Source organism: Procambarus clarkii, chromosome 63 (assembly GCF_040958095.1).
Source record: "Procambarus clarkii isolate CNS0578487 chromosome 63, FALCON_Pclarkii_2.0, whole genome shotgun sequence".
Classification (NCBI taxonomy): Eukaryota; Metazoa; Arthropoda; class Malacostraca; order Decapoda; family Cambaridae; genus Procambarus; species Procambarus clarkii.
Genome location: NC_091212.1, coordinates 28,255,552 through 28,273,969, shown reverse-complemented (window position 1 = coordinate 28,273,969; position 18,418 = coordinate 28,255,552). Strand labels below are relative to the sequence as shown.

Genomic DNA, 18,418 nt, shown 5'->3' with positions numbered 1-18,418 from the left:
CTGCTCCCCTGGGGTAGTGGTGGGTTGCTCTGCTCCCCTAGGGTAGTGGTGGGTTGCTCTGCTCCCCTAGGGTAGTGGTGAGTTGCTCTGCTCCCCTGGGGTAGTGGTGGGTTGCTCTGCTCCCCTAGGGTAGTGGTGAGTTGCTCTGCTCCCCTAGGGTAGTGGTGGGTTGTTCTGCTCCCCTGGGGTAGAGGTGGGTTGCTCTGCTCCCCTGGGATAGTGGTGGGTTGCTCTGCTCCCCTAGGGTAGTGGTGGGTTGCTCTGCTCCCCTAGGGTAGTGGTGAGTTGCTCTGCTCCCCTGGGGTAGTGGTGGGTTGCTCTGCTCCCCTAGGGTAGTGGTGGGTTGCTCTGCTCCCCTAGGGTAGTGGTGAGTTGCTCTGCTCCCCTGGGGTAGTGGTGGGTTGCTCTGCTCCCCTAGGGTAGTGGTGAATTGCTCTGCTCCCCTGGGGTAGTGGTGAGTTGCTCTGCTCCCCTAGGGTAGTGGTGGGTTGCTCTGCTCCCCTAGGGTAGTGGTGAGTTGCTCTGCTCCCCTGGGGTAGTGGTGGGTTGCTCTGCTCCCCTAGGGTAGTGGTGGGTTGCTCTGCTCCCCTAGGGTAGTGGTGAGTTGCTCTGCTCCCCTGGGGTAGTGGTGGGTTGCTCTGCTCCCCTAGGGTAGTGGTGGGTTGCTCTGCTCCCCTGGGGTAGTGGTGAGTTGCTCTGCTCCCCTGGGGTAGTGGTGGGTTGCTCTGCTCCCCTAGGGTAGTGGTGGGTTGCTCTGCTCCCCTAGGGTAGTGGTGGGTTGCTCTGCTCCCCTAGGGTAGTGGTGGGTTGCTCTGCTCCCCTGGGGTAGTGGTGGGTTGCCCTGCTCCCCTGGGGTAGTGGTGGGTTGCACTGATCCCCGAGGGTAGTGGTGGGTTGCTCTGTTCCCCCAGGGTAGTGGTGGGTTGCTCTGCTTCCCTGGGGTAGTGTTGGGTTGCCCTGCTCCCCTGGGGTAGTGGTGGGTTGCTCTGCTCCCCTGGGGTAGTGGTGGGTTGCCCTGCTCTCCTGGGGTAGTGGTGGGTTGCTCTGCTCCCCTAGGGTAGTGGTGGGTTGCCCTGCTCCCCTGGGGTAGTGGTGGGTTGCCCTGCTCCCCTAGGGTAGTGGTAGGTTGCTCTGCTCCCTTGGGGTAGTGGTGGGTTGCCCTGCTCCCCTGGGGTAGTGGTGGGTTACTCTGCTCCCCTAGGGTAGTGGTGGGTTGCTCTGCTCCCCTGGGGTAGTGGTGGGTTGCTCTGCTCCCCTGGGGTAGTGGTGGGTTGCCCTGCTCCCCTGGGGTAGTGGTGGGTTGCCCTGCTCCCCTGGGGTAGTGGTGGGTTGCCCTGCTCCCCTGGGGTAGTGGTAGGTTGCTCTGCTCCCCTGGGGTAGTGGTGGGTTGCCCTGCTCCCCTGGGGAAGTGGTGGGTTGCTCTGCTCCCCTGGGGTAGTGGTGGGTTGCCCTGCTCCCCTGGGGAAGTGGTGGGTTGCTCTGCTCCCCTGGGGTAGTGGTGGGTTGCCCTGCTCCCCTAGGGTAGTGGTGGGTTGCTCTGCTCCCCTGGGGTAGTGGTGGGTTGCTCTGCTCCCCTGGGGTAGTGGTGGGTTGTCTTGCTCCCCTGGGGTAGTGGTGGATTGCCTTGCTCCCCTGGGGTAGTGGTGGGTTCCCTTGCTCCCCTGGGGTAGTGGTGGGTTGTACTGCTCCCCTGGGGTAGTGGTGGGTTCCCTTGCTCCCCTGTGGTAGTGGTGGATTGCCTTGCTCCCCTGGGGTAGTGGTGGGTTCCATGCTCCCCTGGGGTAGTGGTGGGTTGTACTGCTCCCGTGGGGTAGTGGTGGGTTCCTTTGCTCCCCTGGGGTAGTGGTGGGTTCCCTTGCTCCCCTGGGGTAGTGGTGGGTTGTACTGCTCCCCTGGGTGTAGTGGTGGATTGCCTTGCTCCCCTGGGGTAGTGGTGGGGTCCCTTGCTCCCCTGGGGTAGTGGTGGGTTCCCTTGCTCCCCTGGGGTAATGGTGGATTGCCTTGCTCCCCTGGGGTAGTGGTGGCTTCCCTTGCTCCCCTGGGGTAGTGGTGGGTTCCCTTGCTCCCCTGGGGTAGTGGTGGGTTCCCTTGCTCCCCTGGGGTAATGGTGGATTGCCTTGCTCCCCTGGGGTAGTGGTGGATTGCCTTGCTCCCCTGGGGTAGTGGTGGCTTCCCTTGCTCCCCTGGAGTAGTGGTGGCTTCCCTTGCTGTCCCAGGGTAGTGGTGGCTTCCTTTGCTGCCCCAGGGTAGTGGTGGCTTCCTTTGCTGCCCCAGGGTAGTGGTGGCTTCCCTTGCTCTCCCAGGGTAGTAGTGGCTTCCTTTGCTGCCCCAGGGTAGTGGTGGCTTCCCTTGCTCTCCCAGGGTAGTGGTGGCTTCCCTTGCTGCCCCATTGTAGTGGTGGCTTCCCTTGCTGCCCCATTGTAGTGGTGGCTTCCCTTGCCCCATTGTAGTGGTGGCTTCCCTTGCTGCCCCAGGGTAGTGGTGGCTTCCCTTGCTCTCCCAGGGTAGTGGTGGCTTCCTTTGCTGTCCCAGGGTAGTGGTGGCTTCCCTTGCTCCCCTGGGGTAGTGGTGGCTTCCCTTGCTGCCCCAGGGTAGTGGTGGCTTCCCTTGCTGTCCCAGGGTAGTGGTGGCTTCCCTTGCTCTCCCAGGGTAGTGGTGGCTTCCCTTGCTCTCCCAGGGTAGTGGTGGCTTCCCATGCTCCCCTGGGGTAGTGGTGGCTTCCCTTGCTGTCCCAGGGTAGTCGTGGCTTCCCTTGCTGTCCCAGGGTAGTGGTGGCTTCCCTTGCTCTCCCAGGGTAGTGGTGGCTTCCCTTGCTGTCCGAGGGTGGTGGTGGCTTCCCTTGCTCTCCCAGGGTAGTGGTGGCTTCCCTTGCTGTCCCAGGGTAGTGGTGGCTTCCCTTGCTCTCCCAGGGTAGTGGTGGCTTCCCTTGCTGCCCCACGGTAATGGTGGCTTCCCTTGCTCTCCCAGGGTAGTGGTGGCTTCCCTTGCTCTCCCAGGGTAGTGGTGGCTTCCTTTGCTGTCCCAGGGTAGTGGTGGCTTCCCTTGCTGCCCCATTGTAGTGGTGGCTTCCCTTGCTGCCCCAGGGTAGTGGTGGCTTCCCTTGCTCTCCCAGGGTAGTGGTGGCTTCCCATGCTCCCCTGGGGTAGTGGAGGCTTCCCTTGATGTCCCAGGGTAGTGGTGGCTTCCCTTGCTCTCCCAGGGTAGTGGTGGCTTCCCTTGCTCTCCCAGGGTAGTGGTGGCTTCCCTTGCCGTCCCAGGGTAGTGGTGGCTTCCCTTGCTGTCCCAGGGTAGTAGTGGCTTCCCTTGCTCTCCCAGGGAAGTGGTGGCTTCCCTTGCTGTCCCAGGGTAGTGGTGGCTGCCCTTGCTCTCCCAGGGTAGTGGTGGCTTCCCTTGCTGCCCCAGGGTAGTGGTGGCTTCCCTTGCTCTCCCAGTGTAGTCGTGGCTTCCCTTGCTGTCCCAGGGTAGTGGTGGCTTCCCTTGCTCTCCCATGGTAGTGGTGGCTTCCCTTGCTGTCCCAGGGTAGTGGTGGCTTCCCTTGCTGCCCCAGGGTAGTGGTGGCTTCCCTTGCTGTCCCAGGGTAGTGGTGGCTTCCCTTGCTGCCCCAGGGTAGTGGTGGCTTCCTTTGCTGTCCCAGGGTAGTGGTGGCTTCCCTTGCTCTCCCAGGGTAGTGGTGGCTTCCCTTGCTGCCCCAGGGTAGTGGTGGCTTCCCTTGCTGCCCCAGGGTAGTGGTGGCTTCCCTTGCTCTCCCAGGGTAGTGGTGGCTTCCCTTGCTGCCCCAGGGTAGTGGTGGCTTCCCTTGCTGCCCCAGGGTGGTGGTGGCTTCCCTTGCTGCCCCAAGATAGTGGTGACTTCCCTTGCTCTCCCAGGGTAGTGGTGGCTTCACTTGCTCTCCCAGGGTAGTGGTGGCTTCCCTTGCTGTCCGAGGGTAGTGGTGGCTTCCCTAGCTGCCCCAGGGTAGTGGTGGCTTCCCTTGCTGCCCCAGGGTAGTGGTGGCTTCCCTTGCTCTCCCAGGGTAGTGGTGGCTTCCCTTGCTCTCCCAGGGTAGTGGTGGCTTCCCTTGCTCTCCCAGGGTAGTGGTGGCTTTCCTTGCTCTCCCAGGGTAGTGGTGGCTTCTCTTGCTCTCCCAGGGTAGTGGTGACTTCCCAAGCTCTCCCAGGGTAGTGGTGGCTTCCCTTGCTGCCCCAGGGTAGTGGTGGCTTCCTTGCTGCCCCAGGGTAGTGGTGGCTTCCCTTGCTGCCCCAGGGTAGTGGTGGCTTCCCTTGTTCTCCCAGGGTAGTGGTGGCTTCCCTTGCTGCCCCAGGGTAGTGGTGGCTTCCCTTGTTCTCCCAGGGTAGTGGTGGCTTCCCTTGCTGCCCCAGGGTAGTGGTGGCTTCCCTTGCTCTCCCAGGGTAGTGGTGGCTTCCCTTGCTGCCCCAGGGTAGTGGTGGCTTCCCTTGCTGCCCCAGGGTAGTGGTGGCTTCCCTTGCTGTTCCAGGGTAGTGGTGGCTTCCCTTGCTGCCCCAGGGTAGTGGTGGCTTCCCTTACTGCCCCTGGGTAGTGGTGGCTTGCCATGTTCTCCCAGGGTAGTGGTGGCTTTCCATGCTCTCCCAGGGTAGTGGTGGCTTCCCTTGTTCTCCCAGGGTAGTGGTGGCTTCCCTTGCTGCCCCAGGGTAGTGGTGGCTTCCCTTGCTGCCCCAGGGTAGTGGTGGCTTCCCTTGCTCTCCCAGGGTAGTGGTGGCTTCCCTTGCTGTCCCAGGGTAGTGGTGGCTTCCCTTGCTGCCCCAGGGTAGTGGTGGCTTCCCTTGCTCTCCCAGGGTAGTGGTGGCTTCCCTTGCTGCCCCAGGGTAGTGGTGGCTTCCCTTGCTCTCCCAGGGTAGTGGTGGCTTCCCTTGCTGCCCCAGGGTAGTGGTGGCTTCTCTTGCTGCCCCAGGGTGGTGGTGGCTTCCCTTGCTGCCCCAAGATAGTGGTGACTTCCCTTGCTCTCCCAGGGTAGTGGTGGCTTCCCTTGCTCTCCCAGGGTAGTGGTGGCTTCCCTTGCTGTCCGAGGGTAGTGGTGGCTTCCCTAGCTGCCCCAGGGTAGTGGTGGCTTCCCTTGCTGCCCCAGGGTAGTGGTGGCTTCCCTTGCTCTCCCAGGGTAGTGGTGGCTTCCCTTGCTCTCCCAGGGTAGTGGTGGCTTCCCTTGCTCTCCCAGGGTAGTGGTGGCTTTCCTTGCTCTCCCAGGGTAGTGGTGGCTTCTCTTGCTCTCCCAGGGTAGTGGTGGCTTCCCAAGCTCTCCCAGGGTAGTGGTGGCTTCCCTTGCTGCTCCAGGGTAGTTTTGGCTTCCCTTGCTGTCCCAGGGTAGTGGTGGCTTCCCTTGCTGCCCCAGGGTAGTGGTGGCTTCCCTTGCTGCCCCAGGGTAGTGGTGGCTTCCCTTGCTGTCCCAGGGTAGTGGTGGCTTCCCTTGCTGCCCCTGGGTAGTGGTGGCTTCCCTTGCTCTCCCAGGGTAGTGGTGGCTTCCCTTGCTGCCCCAGGGTAGTGGTGGCTTCCCTTGCTCTCCCAGGGTAATGGTGGGTTCCCTTGCTGCCCCAGGGGAGTGGTGGCTTCCCTTGCTGCCCCAGGGTAGTGGTGGCTTCCCTTGCTGCCCCAGGGTGTCAATTGTCATAGCTGAGAGCAAGCGTCACAAGAGAGGAGCGAGGGACAGTGGTTGAGCAGTGTCAGCGCCGCCTCCTCCTCGCTTGTCACAACCTCACAAAAATAATGCACTAAATTGTGTGACTCCGCCACACTCGTGGCACCACCGCCGCCACACTCAATGGTGCAAACTGCTACCATACAGAGTGACGGGTGCACAGGCGCAGTGTGGTCTGGTTCACCACAACACGTGTGGTAGTATGGTGTGGTTCACCACAACACGTGTGGTAGTATGGTGTGGTTCACCACAACACGGGTGGTAGTATGGTGTGGTTCACCACAACACGGGTGGTAGTATGGTGTGGTTCACCACAACGCGGGTGGTAGTATGGTGTGGTTCACCACAACACGGGTGGTAGTATGGTGTGGTTCACCACAACACGAGTGGTAGTATGGTGTGGTTCACCACAACACGGGTGGTAGTATGGTGTGGTTCACCACAACACGTGTGGTAGTATGGTGTGGTTCACCACAACACGTGTGGTAGTATGGTGTGGTTCACACAACACGTGTGGTAGTATGGTGTGGTTCACCACAACAGGTGTGGTAGTATGGTGTGGTTCACCACAACACGTGTGGTAGTATGGTGTGGTTCACCACAACAGGTGTGGTAGTATAGTGAGGTTCACCACAACACGGGTGGTAGTATGGTGTGGTTCACCACAACACGGGTGGTAGTATGGTGTGGTTCACCACAACACGGGTGGTAGTATGGTGTGGTTCACCACAACACGGGTGGTAGTATGGTGTGGTTCACCACAACAGGTGTGGTAGTATAGTGAGGTTCACCACAACACGGGTGGTAGTATGGTGTGGTTCACCACAACACGGGTGGTAGTATGGTGTGGTTCACCACAACACGGGTGGTAATATGGTGTAGTTCACCACAACACGGGTGGTAATATGGTGTGGTTCACCACAACACAGGTGGTAGTATGGTGTGGTTCACCACAACACGGGTGGTAGTATGGTGAGGTTCACCACAACACGGGTGGTAGTATGGTGTGGTTCACCACAACAGGTGTGGTAGTATGGTGTGGTTCACCACAACACGTGTGGTAGTATGGTGTGGTTCACCACAACAGGTGTGGTAGTATGGTGTGGTTCACCACAACACGTGTGGTAGTATGGTGTGGTTCACCACAACAGGTGTGGTAGTATGGTGTGGTTCACCACAACACGTGTGGTAGTATGGTGTGGTTCACCACAACAGGTGTGGTAGTATAGTGAGGTTCACCACAACACGGGTGGTAGTATGGTGTGGTTCACCACAACACGGGTGGTAGTATGGTGTGGTTCACCACAACACGGGTGGTAGTATGGTGTGGTTCACCACAACACGGGTGGTAGTATGGTGTGGTTCACCACAACAGGTGTGGTAGTATAGTGAGGTTCACCACATCACGGGTGGTAGTATGGTGTGGTTTACCACAACACGGGTGGTAGTATGGTGTGGTTCACCACAACACGGGTGGCAATATGGTGTGGTTCACCACAACACGGGTGGTAATGTGGTGTGGTTCACCACACCACAGGTGGTAGTATGGTGTGGTTCACCACAACACGGGTGGTAGTATGGTGAGGTTCACCACAACACGGGTGGTAGTATGGTGTGGTTCACCACAACACGGGTGGTAGTATGGTGTGGTTCACCACAACAGGTGTGGTAGTATGGTGTGGTTCACCACAACACGTGTGGTAGTATAGTGTGGTTCACCACAACAGGTGTGGTAGTATGGTGTGGTTCACCACAACAGGTGTGGTAGTATGGTGTGGTTCACCACAACAGGTGTGGTAGTATAGTGAGGTTCACCACATCACGGGTGGTAGTATGGTGTGGTTCACCACAACACGGGTGGTAGTATGGTGTGGTTCACCACAACACGGGTGGTAGTATGGTGTGGTTCACCACAACAGGTGTGGTAGTATAGTGAGGTTCACCACATCACGGGTGGTAGTATGGTGTGGTTCACCACAACACGGGTGGTAGTATGGTGTGGTTCACCACAACACGGGTGGCAATATGGTGTGGTTCACCACAACACGGGTGGTAATATGGTGTGGTTCACCACAACACAGGTGGTAGTATGGTGTGGTTCACCACAACACGGGTGGTAGTATGGTGTGGTTCACCACAACACGGGTGGTAGTATAGTGTGGTTCACCACAACAGGTGTGGTAGTATAGTGAGGTTCACCACAACACGGGTGGTAGTGTGGTGTGGTTCACCACAACACGGGTGGTAGTATGGTGTGGTTCACCACAACACGGGTGGTAGTATGGTGTGGTTCACCACAACACGGGTGGTAGTATGGTGTGGTTCACCACAACAGGTGTGGTAGTATGGTGTGGTTCACCACAACACGGGTGGTAGTATAGTGAGGTTCACCACAACACGGGTGGTAGTATGGTGTGGTTCACCACAACACGGGAGGTAGTATGGTGTGGTTCACCACAACAGGTGTGGTAGTATGGTGTGGTTCACCACAACACGGGTGGTAGTATGGTGTGGTTCACCACAACACGGGTGGTAGTATGGTGTGGTTTACCACAACACGGGTGGTAGTATGGTGTGGTTCACCACAACACGGGTGGTAGTATGGTGTGGTTCACCACAACACGGGAGGTAGTATGGTGTGGTTCACCACAACACGGGAGGTAGTATGGTGTGGTTCACCACAACAGGTGTGGTAGTATGGTGTGGTTCACCACAACAGGTGTGGTAGTATGGTGTGGTTCACCACAACAGGTGTGGTAGTATAGTGAGGTTCACCACAACACGGGTGGTAGTATGGTGTGGTTCACCACAACACGGGTGGTAGTATGGTGTGGTTCACCACAACACGGGTGGTAGTATGGTGTGGTTCACCACAACACGGGTGGTAGTATGGTGTGGTTCACCACAACAGGTGTGGTAGTATGGTGTGGTTCACCACAACACGGGTGGTAGTATAGTGAGGTTCACCACAACACGGGTGGTAGTATGGTGTGGTTCACCACAACACGGGAGGTAGTATGGTGTGGTTCACCACAACAGGTGTGGTAGTATGGTGTGGTTCACCACAACACGGGTGGTAGTATGGTGTGGTTCACCACAACACGGGTGGTAGTATGGTGTGGTTTACCACAACACGGGTGGTAGTATGGTGTGGTTCACCACAACACGGGTGGTAGTATGGTGTGGTTCACCACAACACGGGAGGTAGTATGGTGTGGTTCACCACAACACGGGAGGTAGTATGGTGTGGTTCACCACAACAGGTGTGGTAGTATGGTGTGGTTCACCACAACAGGTGTGGTAGTATGGTGTGGTTCACCACAACACGGGTGGTAGTATGGTGTGGTTCACCACAACAGGTGTGGTAGTATGGTGTGGTTCACCACAACACGGGTGGTAGTATGGTGTGGTTCACCACAACAGGTGTGGTAGTATAGTGAGGTTCACCGCAACAGGTGTGGTAGTATGGTGTGGTTCACCACAACAGGTGTGGTAGTATAGTGAGGTTCACCACAACAGGTGTGGTAGTATGGTGTGGTTCACCACAACAGGTGTGGTAGTATGGTGTGGTTCACCACAGTTGCATGCAAGAGTGTTGAGAAGTGGTGTGATCACCCTGGCCAGGTGATTGGTTAATCTTGTCCTGCATTGTCATTGGTCGCCTTAGGCAGCAGGTGTTATGTTAACTGATATATATATATCTTGCTCTTGTGTCAAGCATGTCAAGCTGAGGGCTCCCCCCCCCACCCCCGAGGGGCCATATGGGCCACATATTTGTTGTCATGAGGGCCACACACCACAACATGAGGGCCACACACCACAACATGAGGGCCACACATCACAACTAATTGAAATCATTTAATACAAATTATTGCAGAATATTTGTATTACTTGAACTTAGAAACATACAATGTGTATACCAATGGTTTAACAGCTGGCCACATTCATTAATGCAAAGTAATGAAGTAATTTAACAAAAGAAAAGAACTAAATTTTAAACGGCAACATAGACTTCTATGCAACAACAACAAATACATTGTACACAAATTACAACAGTTCAAAATGAACATTTATTTACGACTATTCAATCATTTTTAGTGTTTTGTCCTGAGGACAAATTTGTCCTCAGGAAATGTGGTGTGGTTAAAAAGAGGTGACAAAAAAATTTGTCACCTCTTTTTTAACGACCAATTTTTGCTGTCTGGCTGAAATGTCTGAGCAGTTCCCACTTTGATCAGACATGACAAGTGTTGATCAATCAGCCTTGTTCTCTGAGAAAGTTTTTGTTGATGTCATGAAGGAATACAACTGTTCACACACACAGGTAGAACCGAACATTGTCATAACCCTTGTGGCAAATTTTCTGAAGTTTTTAAACTTTTCAGGAAGGTATGAGAAGAAACCAGGTCTCCTCACTTCAAGATACTTTGCTCTGACTGTAGAATCCGACTGCAGTTCTAATAGTTGTATCTGCAGGCTGTCTTCTGCCTTGGCAACATCATAGGTCAATGGTGCTGAGCATAATGCAAAGTGGTGTTCAAAGGAGGAGAAATCACGGAATCTTTCCTGAAATTCCTTTGACAAACTGCAATTTTGGCGGTTAATTGACCAAATTACAGTATCCTTTGTGTGGGCCGCAGGTGTGCTTGCATGCGGGGCACAGGTGTGCTTGCATGCGGGCCACAGGTGTGCTTGCATGCGGGCTACAGGTGTGCTTGCATGCGGGTCACAGGTGTGCTTGCATGCGGGGCACAGGTGTGCTTGCATGCGGGCCATAGGTGTGCTTGCATGCGGGCCACAGGTGTGCTTGCATGCGGGCCACAGGTGTGCTTGCATGCGGGCCACAGGTGTGCTTGCATGCGGGTCACAGGTGTGCTTACATGCGGGCCACAAGTGTGCTTGCATGCGGGCCACAAGTGTGCTTGCATGCGGGCCACAAGTGTGCTTGCATGCGGGCCACAGGTGTGCTTGCATGCGGGCTACAGGTGTACTTGCATGCGGGTCACAGGTGTGCTTGCATGCGGGTCACAGGTGTGCTTGCATGCGGGCTACAGGTATGCTTGCATGCGGGTCACAGGTATGCTTGCATGCGGGTCACAGGTATGCTTGCATGCGGGTCACAGGTGTGCTTGCATGCGGGTCACAGGTATGCTTGCATGCGGGCCACAGGTGTGCTTGCATGCGGGTCACAGGTGTGCTTGCATGCGGGCCACAGGTGTGCTTGCATGCGGGCCACAGGTATGCTTGCATGTGGGCCACAGGAGTGCTTACATGCGGGCCACAGGGGTGCTTGCATGCGGGCCACAGGGGTGCTTGCATACGGGTCACAGGGGTGCTTGCATGCGGGCCACAAGGGTGCTTGCATGTGGGCCACAGGAGTGCTTACATGCGGGCCACAGGGGTGCTTGCATGCGGGCCACAGGGGTGCTTGCATGCGGGCCACAGGGGTGCTTGCATGCGGGCCACAGGGGTGCTTGCATGCGGGCCACAAGGGTGCTTGCATGCGGGCCTCAGGTGTGCTTGCATGCGGGCCACAGGTATGCTTGCATGTGGGCCACAGGAGTGCTTACCTGCGGGCCACAGGGGTGCTTGCATGCGGGTCACAGGGGTGCTTGCATGCGGGCCTCAGGTGTGCTTGCATGCGGGCCACAGGTATGCTTGCATGTGGGCCACAGGAGTGCTTACATGCGGGCCACAGGGGTGCTTGCATGCGGGTCACAGGGGTGCTTGCATGCGGGCCTCAGGTGTGCTTGCATGCGGGCCACAGGTATGCTTACATGTGGGCCACAGGAGTGCTTGCATGCGGGCCACAGGGGTGCTTGCATGCGGGTCACAGGTGTGCTTGCATGCGGGTCACAGGTGTGCTTGCATGCGGGCCACAGGTGTGCTTGCATGCGGGCCACAGGTATGCTTGCATGTGGGCCACAGGAGTGCTTACATGCGGACCACAGGGGTGCTTGCATACGGGTCACAGGGGTGCTTGCATGCGGGCCACAAGGGTGCTTGCATGTGGGCCACAGGAGTACTTACATGCGGGCCACAGGGGTGCTTGCATGCGTGCCACAGGGGTGCTTGCATGCGGGCCACAGGGGTGCTTGCATGCGGGCCACAAGGGTGCTTGCATGCGGGCCTCAGGTGTGCTTGCATGCGGGCCACAGTTATGCTTGCATGTGGGCCACAGGAGTGCTTACATGCGGGCCACAGGGGTGCTTGCATGCGGGCCACAAGGGTGCTTGCATGTGGGCCACAGGAGTGCTTACATGCGGGCCACAGGGGTGCTTGCATGCGGGCCACAGGGGTGCTTGCATGCGGGCCACAGGGGTGCTTGCATGCGGGCCACAAGGGTGCTTGCATGCGGGCCTCAGGTGTGCTTGCATGCGGGCCACAGTTATGCTTGCATGTGGGCCACAGGAGTGCTTACATGCGGGCCACAGGGGTGCTTGCATGCGGGTCACAGGGGTGCTTGCATGCGGGCCTCAGGTGTGCTTGCATGCGGGCCACAGGTATGCTTGCATGTGGGCCACAGGAGTGCTTGCATGCGGGCCACAGGGGTGCTTGCATGCGGGCCACAGGGGTGCTTGCATGTTGGCCACAGGGGTGCTTGCATGCGGGCCACAAGGGTGCTTGCATGCGGGTCCCAAGGGTGCTTGCATGCGGGTCCCAAGGGTGCTTGCATGCGGGTCACAGGGGTTATATCTTAAGATGATTTCGGGGCTTTTTAGTGTCCCCGCGGCCCGGTCCTCGACCAGGCCTCCACCCCTAGGAAGCAGCCCGTGACAGCTGACTAACACCCAGGTACCTATTTTACTGCTAGGTAACAGGGGCATAGGGTGAAAGAAACTCTGCCCAATGTTTCTCGCCGGCGCCTGGGATCGAACCCAGGACCACAGGATCACAAGTCCAGCGTGCTGTCCGCTCGGCCGACCGGCTCCCTACTTGGGGTGCTTGCATGCGGGTCACAGGTGTGCTTGTATGTGGGCCGCAGGTGTGCTTGCATGCAGGTCGCAGGTATGCGTGTATGCAGGCCGCATGTTAGAAATGCCTGTACGGAGATGGTACGACGTACTTAGGTGTAAGGTGGATGTTGAAAGTGTATAACGTTCCTTGATGTGAAGTGCTTTGGTCTAATCTTTTGTGGCCCTATCTGGCGAGTATTCTGATGTTGCTGTCAGGGATATCTCTGATGGTGGTCTAGTTGTGTGTAGAAATTATGTGAGCTTTAAAAGAGCATTGTTTTTGGATTGTCAGCGGCTTACAAAACATTTGTCTGTGGATGGTACAACGATGGACGCGCTTCTAACAGGGTCGGCGGTCGATTCTCGATGGTGCAAGTAGTTGGGCATCACTCCAACATTCAGTCCTCATAACACCTGCTCTTATCCTGTCCTCGTATCTCTTCCTATTGCTATATAGTCATGCTCTCTTAGCACTTTCTCATATACATATATATATATATATATATATATATATATATATATATATATATATATATATATATATATATATATATATATATATATATATATATATGTCGTACCTAGTAGCCAGAACGCACTTCTCAGCCTACTATGCAAGGCCCAATTTGCCTAATAAGCCAAGTTTTCATAAAATAATTGTTTTTCGACTACCTAACCTACCTAACCTAACGTAACCTAACTTTTTCGGTTACCTAACCTAACCTAACCTATAAAGATAGGTTAGGTTAGGTTAGGTAGGGTTGGTTAGGTTCGGTCATATATCTACGTTAATTTTAACTCCAATAAAATATAATTGACCTCATACATAATGAAATGGGTAGCTTTATCATTTCATAATAAAAAAATTAGAGAAAATATATTAATTCAGGAGAACTTGGCTTATTAGGCAAATCGGGCCTTGAATAGTAGGCCGAATACGACGTTCTGCCTACTAGGTACAACATATATATATATATATATATATATATATATATATATATATATATATATATATATATATATATATATATATATATATATATATGCAAACAAGCCTGAATGGTCCCCAGGACTATATACAACTGAAAACTCACACCCCAGAAGTGACTCAAAACCATACTGCCAGGAGCAACGCAACTGGTATGTACAGGGACGCCTTAATCCGCTTGACCATCACGACCGGACAAAAGGAAGTGATAGCCGAAGCTATTTGAACCACTTCCCCGCCGGCACTCGGATGGTAATCTTGGGCATAGCATTTTATCAAATCACCTCATTCTTTGGGGCACACGTGAGGAACACAAATGCAAACAAGCCTTTGCAACAAGCTCGCGATGCTCCTTGTTGCAGAGCTGGCGATGCTCCTTGTTGCAGAGCTGGCGATGCTCCTTGTTGCAGAGCTGGCGATGCTCCTTGTTGCAGAGCTGGCGATGCTCCTTGTTGCAGAGCTGGCGATGCTCCTTGTTGCAGAGCTGGCGATGCTCCTTGTTGCAGAGCTGGCGATGCTCCTTGTTGCAGAGCTGGCGATGCTCCTTGTTGCAGAGCTGGCGATGCTCCTTGTTGGAGAGCTGGCGATGCTCCTTGTTGCAGAGCTGGCGATGCTCCTTGTTGCAGAGCTGGCGATGCTCCTTGTTGCAGAGCTGGCGATGCTCCTTGTTGCAGAGCTGGCGATGCTCCTTGTTGCAGAGCTGGCGATGCTCCTTGTTGCAGAGATCGCGATGCTCCTTGTTGCAGAGATCGCGATGCTCCTTGTTGCAGAGATCGCGATGCTCCTTGTTGCAGAGATCGCGATGCTCCTTGTTGCAGAGCTGGCGATGCTCCTTGTTGCAGAGCTGGCGATGCTCCTTGTTGCAGAGCTTGTGATGCTCCTTGTTGCAGAGATCGCGATGCTCCTTGTTGCAGAGATCGCGATGCTCCTTGTTGCAGAGCTGGCGATGCTCCTTGTTGCAGAGATCGCGATGATCCTTGTTGCAGAGATCGCGATGCTCCTTGTTGCAGAGATCGCGATGCTCCTTGTTGCAGAGCTTGTGATGCTCCTTGTTGCAGAGCTGGCGATGCTCCTTGTTGCAGAGCTGGCGATGCTCCTTGTTGCAGAGCTGGCGATGCTCCTTGTTGCAGAGATCGCGATTCTCCTTGTTGCAGAGATCGCGATTCTCCTTGTTGCAGAGATCGCGATGCTCCTTGTTGCAGAGATCGCGATGCTCCTTGTTGCAGAGCTGGCGATGCTCCTTGTTGCAGAGCTGGCGATGCTCCTTGTTGCAGAGCTGGCGATGCTCCTTGTTGCAGAGCTGGCGATGCTCCTTGTTGCAGAGATCGCGATGCTCCTTGTTGCAGAGCTGGCGATGCTCCTTGTTGCAGAGCTGGCGATGCTCCTTGTTGCAGAGATCGCGATGCTCCTTGTTGCAGAGATCGCGATGCTCCTTGTTGCAGAGCTGGCGATGCTCCTTGTTGCAGAGATCGCGATGCTTGTCATTACAGAGGTGGTAAAGTTTCCTCCATGTGTTGTTGGAGGTCATTTGAGGGAGTTGTGGCGGGCCGGGCGGGTCGCTCAGGTGACGGTTATGGACGGAGCCAAGATGCTGTTTATCCCTCTCTTAAAGATTTCATCCTTCTTGAAGCACTTAAGTGTGATTTCCCAAGTGTTTCTCTCTTCATTGTTGTGTGTGTGTGTGTGTGTGTGTGTGTGTGTGTGTGTGTGTGTGTGTGTGTGTGTGTGTGTGTGTGTGTACTCACCTAGTTGTGCTTGCGGGGGTTGAGCTCTGGCTCTTTGGTCCCGCCTCTCAACTGTCAATCAACAGGTGTACAGGTTCCTGAGCCTATTGGGCTCTATCATATCTACACTTGAAACTGTGTATGGAGTCAGCCTCCACCACATTGCTTCCTAATGCATTCCATTTGTCAACCACTCTGACACTAAAAAAGTTCTTTCTAATATCTCTGTGGCTCATTTGGGCACTCAGTTTCCACCTGTGTCCCCTAATAGCCCTATGTGCGTGTGTGTGTGTGTGTGTGTACTCACCTATTTGTGTCTGTAGGATCGAGCATTGACTCTTGGATCCCGCCTTTCGAGCATCGGTTGTTTACAGCAATAACTCCGGTCCTATTTCCCTATCATACCTAGCTTTAAATTTATGAATTGTATTTGCTTCCACAACCTGTTCCTTAAGTGCATTCCATTTTTTCACTACTCTCACGCTCAAAGAAAACTTCCTAACATCTCTGTGACTCATCTAAGTTTCCAGCTTCCACCCATGTCCCCTCGTTCTGTTACTATTCCGTGTGAACATTTCGTCTATGTCCACTCTGTCAATCCCCCTGAGTATTTTATACGTTCCTATGATATCCCCCCTCTCCCTTCTTTTTTCTAGTGTCGTAAGACACGGTTCTTTCAATCGCTCTTCATACCAAATACCTCGTAGCTCTGGGACGAGTCTTTTTGCAAACTTCTGAACCTTTTCCAGTTTCCTTATATGCTTCTTCAGGTGGGGACTCCATGATGAGGCGGCATACTCTAAGACTGGCCTCACGTTGGCAGTGTAAAGCGCCCTAAATACCTCATTACTTAGGTTTCTGAATGATGTTCTAACTTTTGCCAGTGTAGAGTACGCTGCTGTCGTTATCCTATTTATATATGCCTCAGGAGATAGATTAGGTGTTACGTCCACGCCCAGGTCTCTTTCTCGCGTCGTTACAGGTAGGCAGTTCCCCTTCATTGTGTACTGTCCCTTTGGTCTCCTATCACCTAGTCCCATTTCCATAACATTACATTTGCTCGTGTTGAACTCCAGTAGCCATTTCTCTGACCATCTCTGCAACCTGTTCAAGTCCTCTTGGAAGATCCTACAATCCTTATCTGTTACAACTCTTATCAACAACTTTGCGTCATCCGCGAACATCGACATGTAGGACTCTATTCCTGTAAACATGTCGTTAACATATATTGAAATAGAATTGGTCCCAGCACCGATCCTATGGTACTCCACTCGTAACTGTTCGCCAGTCCGACTTCTCGCCCCTTACCGTAACTCTTTGACTCCTTCCTGTTAGGTAGTTCCTTATCCATGCTTGGGCCTTTCCTCCCACCCCCGCCGCCTCTCGAGTTTGAACAGCAGTCTCATGTGTATCAAAGGCTTTTCGGCAGTCCAGAAATATGCAGTCTGCCCAACCTTCCCTGTCCTGTCTTATCCTAGTTATTTTATCATAGAATTCCAAAAGGTTCGTTAGGCACGATTTCCCTTTCCAGAACCCATGTTGATGTTTGTTCACAAACCTAACGTTCTCCAGTTGTGCTACCAGTCTCAGCCTAATTATTCTTTCAAGTATTTTACAGAGGATGCTTGTCAGTGATACAGGTCTATAGTTAAGTGCCTCCTCCCTATCACCTTTCTTGAAAATTGGTACAACATTTGCCCTCTTCCAGCAATTGGGCAATTCTCCCGACATAAGTGATTCATTTAAGATCCTTGCCAGAGGCACGCTGAGGGCCTGCACTGCCTCTCTTAGTATCCACGGTGATACTTTCGTCCAACCGCTTTAGTTGCATCCAGTGTTGTCAACTGTTTCATTACCTCCTCTGCTGTCACCTCTATATCTGATAGTTTTTCATCTATGGTAATCTCTTCTAACAATGGGGGCCACTCATGCTCGGTTGTGAACACTCCATGGAAACCTGGCATTCAGTGCCTCGCAGATTTCCTTGTCACTTTCTGTATTTGCCCTCTTTGTTTTCCTTAGTCTTGTCACTTGGTCGTTCACCGACATTTTTCTTCTTATATGGTTGTGTAATAATTTAGTTTTTTTTTGCTTTGATCGCAATACCGTTCTCATAGTCCCTTTCCGATGCTCTTCTTATGTTAATGTAATCGTTCCTAGCTCTGTTGCATCTGATCCTGTTGTCCTCTGTCTTCCCTACTTCTTCCACTTCCGCCTGCTGGCCATTTTTGCTTCCTGACACTGTTTATTAAACCATGGGTTATTATATTCCCTCTTATTTTTTTCCCTTTACTCTTGGTATAAATCTCTCTTCAGCCTCCTGGCATTTCTTTATGACTAGGTCCATCATATTTTGGACTGTTTTCCTCTAATTTCTTTCTGTATGTGTGTGTGTGTGTGTGTGTGTGTGTGTGTGTGTGTGTGTGTGTGTGTGTGTATGTGTGTGTGTGTGTGTGTGTGTGTGTGTGTGTGTGTATGTGTGTGTGTGTGTGTGTGTGTGTGTGTGTGTGTGTGTGTGTGTGTGTGTGTGTGTGTGTGTGTGTGTGTGTGTGTGTGTGTGTGTACTCACCTATTTGCGCTTGCGGGGGTAGAGCTCTGGTTCCTGGGTCCCGCCTCTCAACTGTCAATCAACTGGTGTACAGGTTCCTGAGCCTATTGGGCTCTATCATATCTACACTTGAAACTATGTATGGAGTCAGCCTCCACCACATCACTGACTAATGCATTCCATTTGTCAACCACTCTGACAAATGTGTGAGTGTGTGTGTGTGTGTATTCACCTAGTTGTATTCACCTAGTTGTATTCACCTAGTTGTGCTTGCGGGGGTTGAGCTCTGCTCTTTCGCCCCGCCTCTCAACTGTCAATCAACTGTTACCAACTACTAACTCATTTTTTCCCCACTCACACACACATCCCCAGGAAGAAGCTTCGTAACAGCTGTCTAACTCCCAGGTACCTATTTACTGCTAAGTAACAAGGGGCATTCAGGGTGCAAGAAACTTTGTCCATTTGTTTCTTCCTGGTCCGGGAATCGAACCCGGACCACAGGCGGGCCGAACCCTGATGAGAAAGGAATGGAGTTTCGAAGAGATGGTTATTTCA

General features: G+C 53.8%; 1 protein-coding gene across 1 annotated transcript; it reads right to left on the bottom strand.

Moving 5' to 3' along the window:
* Positions 1 to 13,871: 13,871 nt before the first annotated feature.
* Positions 13,872 to 15,119, bottom strand: LOC138354582 (spermatogenesis-associated protein 31H1-like). The gene has a single exon (XM_069308955.1). It carries the CDS (start codon positions 15,117 to 15,119, stop codon positions 13,872 to 13,874), a length of 1,248 nt encoding a protein of 415 aa, XP_069165056.1.
* Positions 15,120 to 18,418: the final 3,299 nt, after the last annotated feature.

What these genes read in the sequence shown, in the direction of transcription:
- LOC138354582 (XM_069308955.1), bottom strand. Translation starts at nt 15,119, where the DNA reads ATGACCTCCAACAACACATGGAGGAAACTTTACCACCTCTGTAATGAC.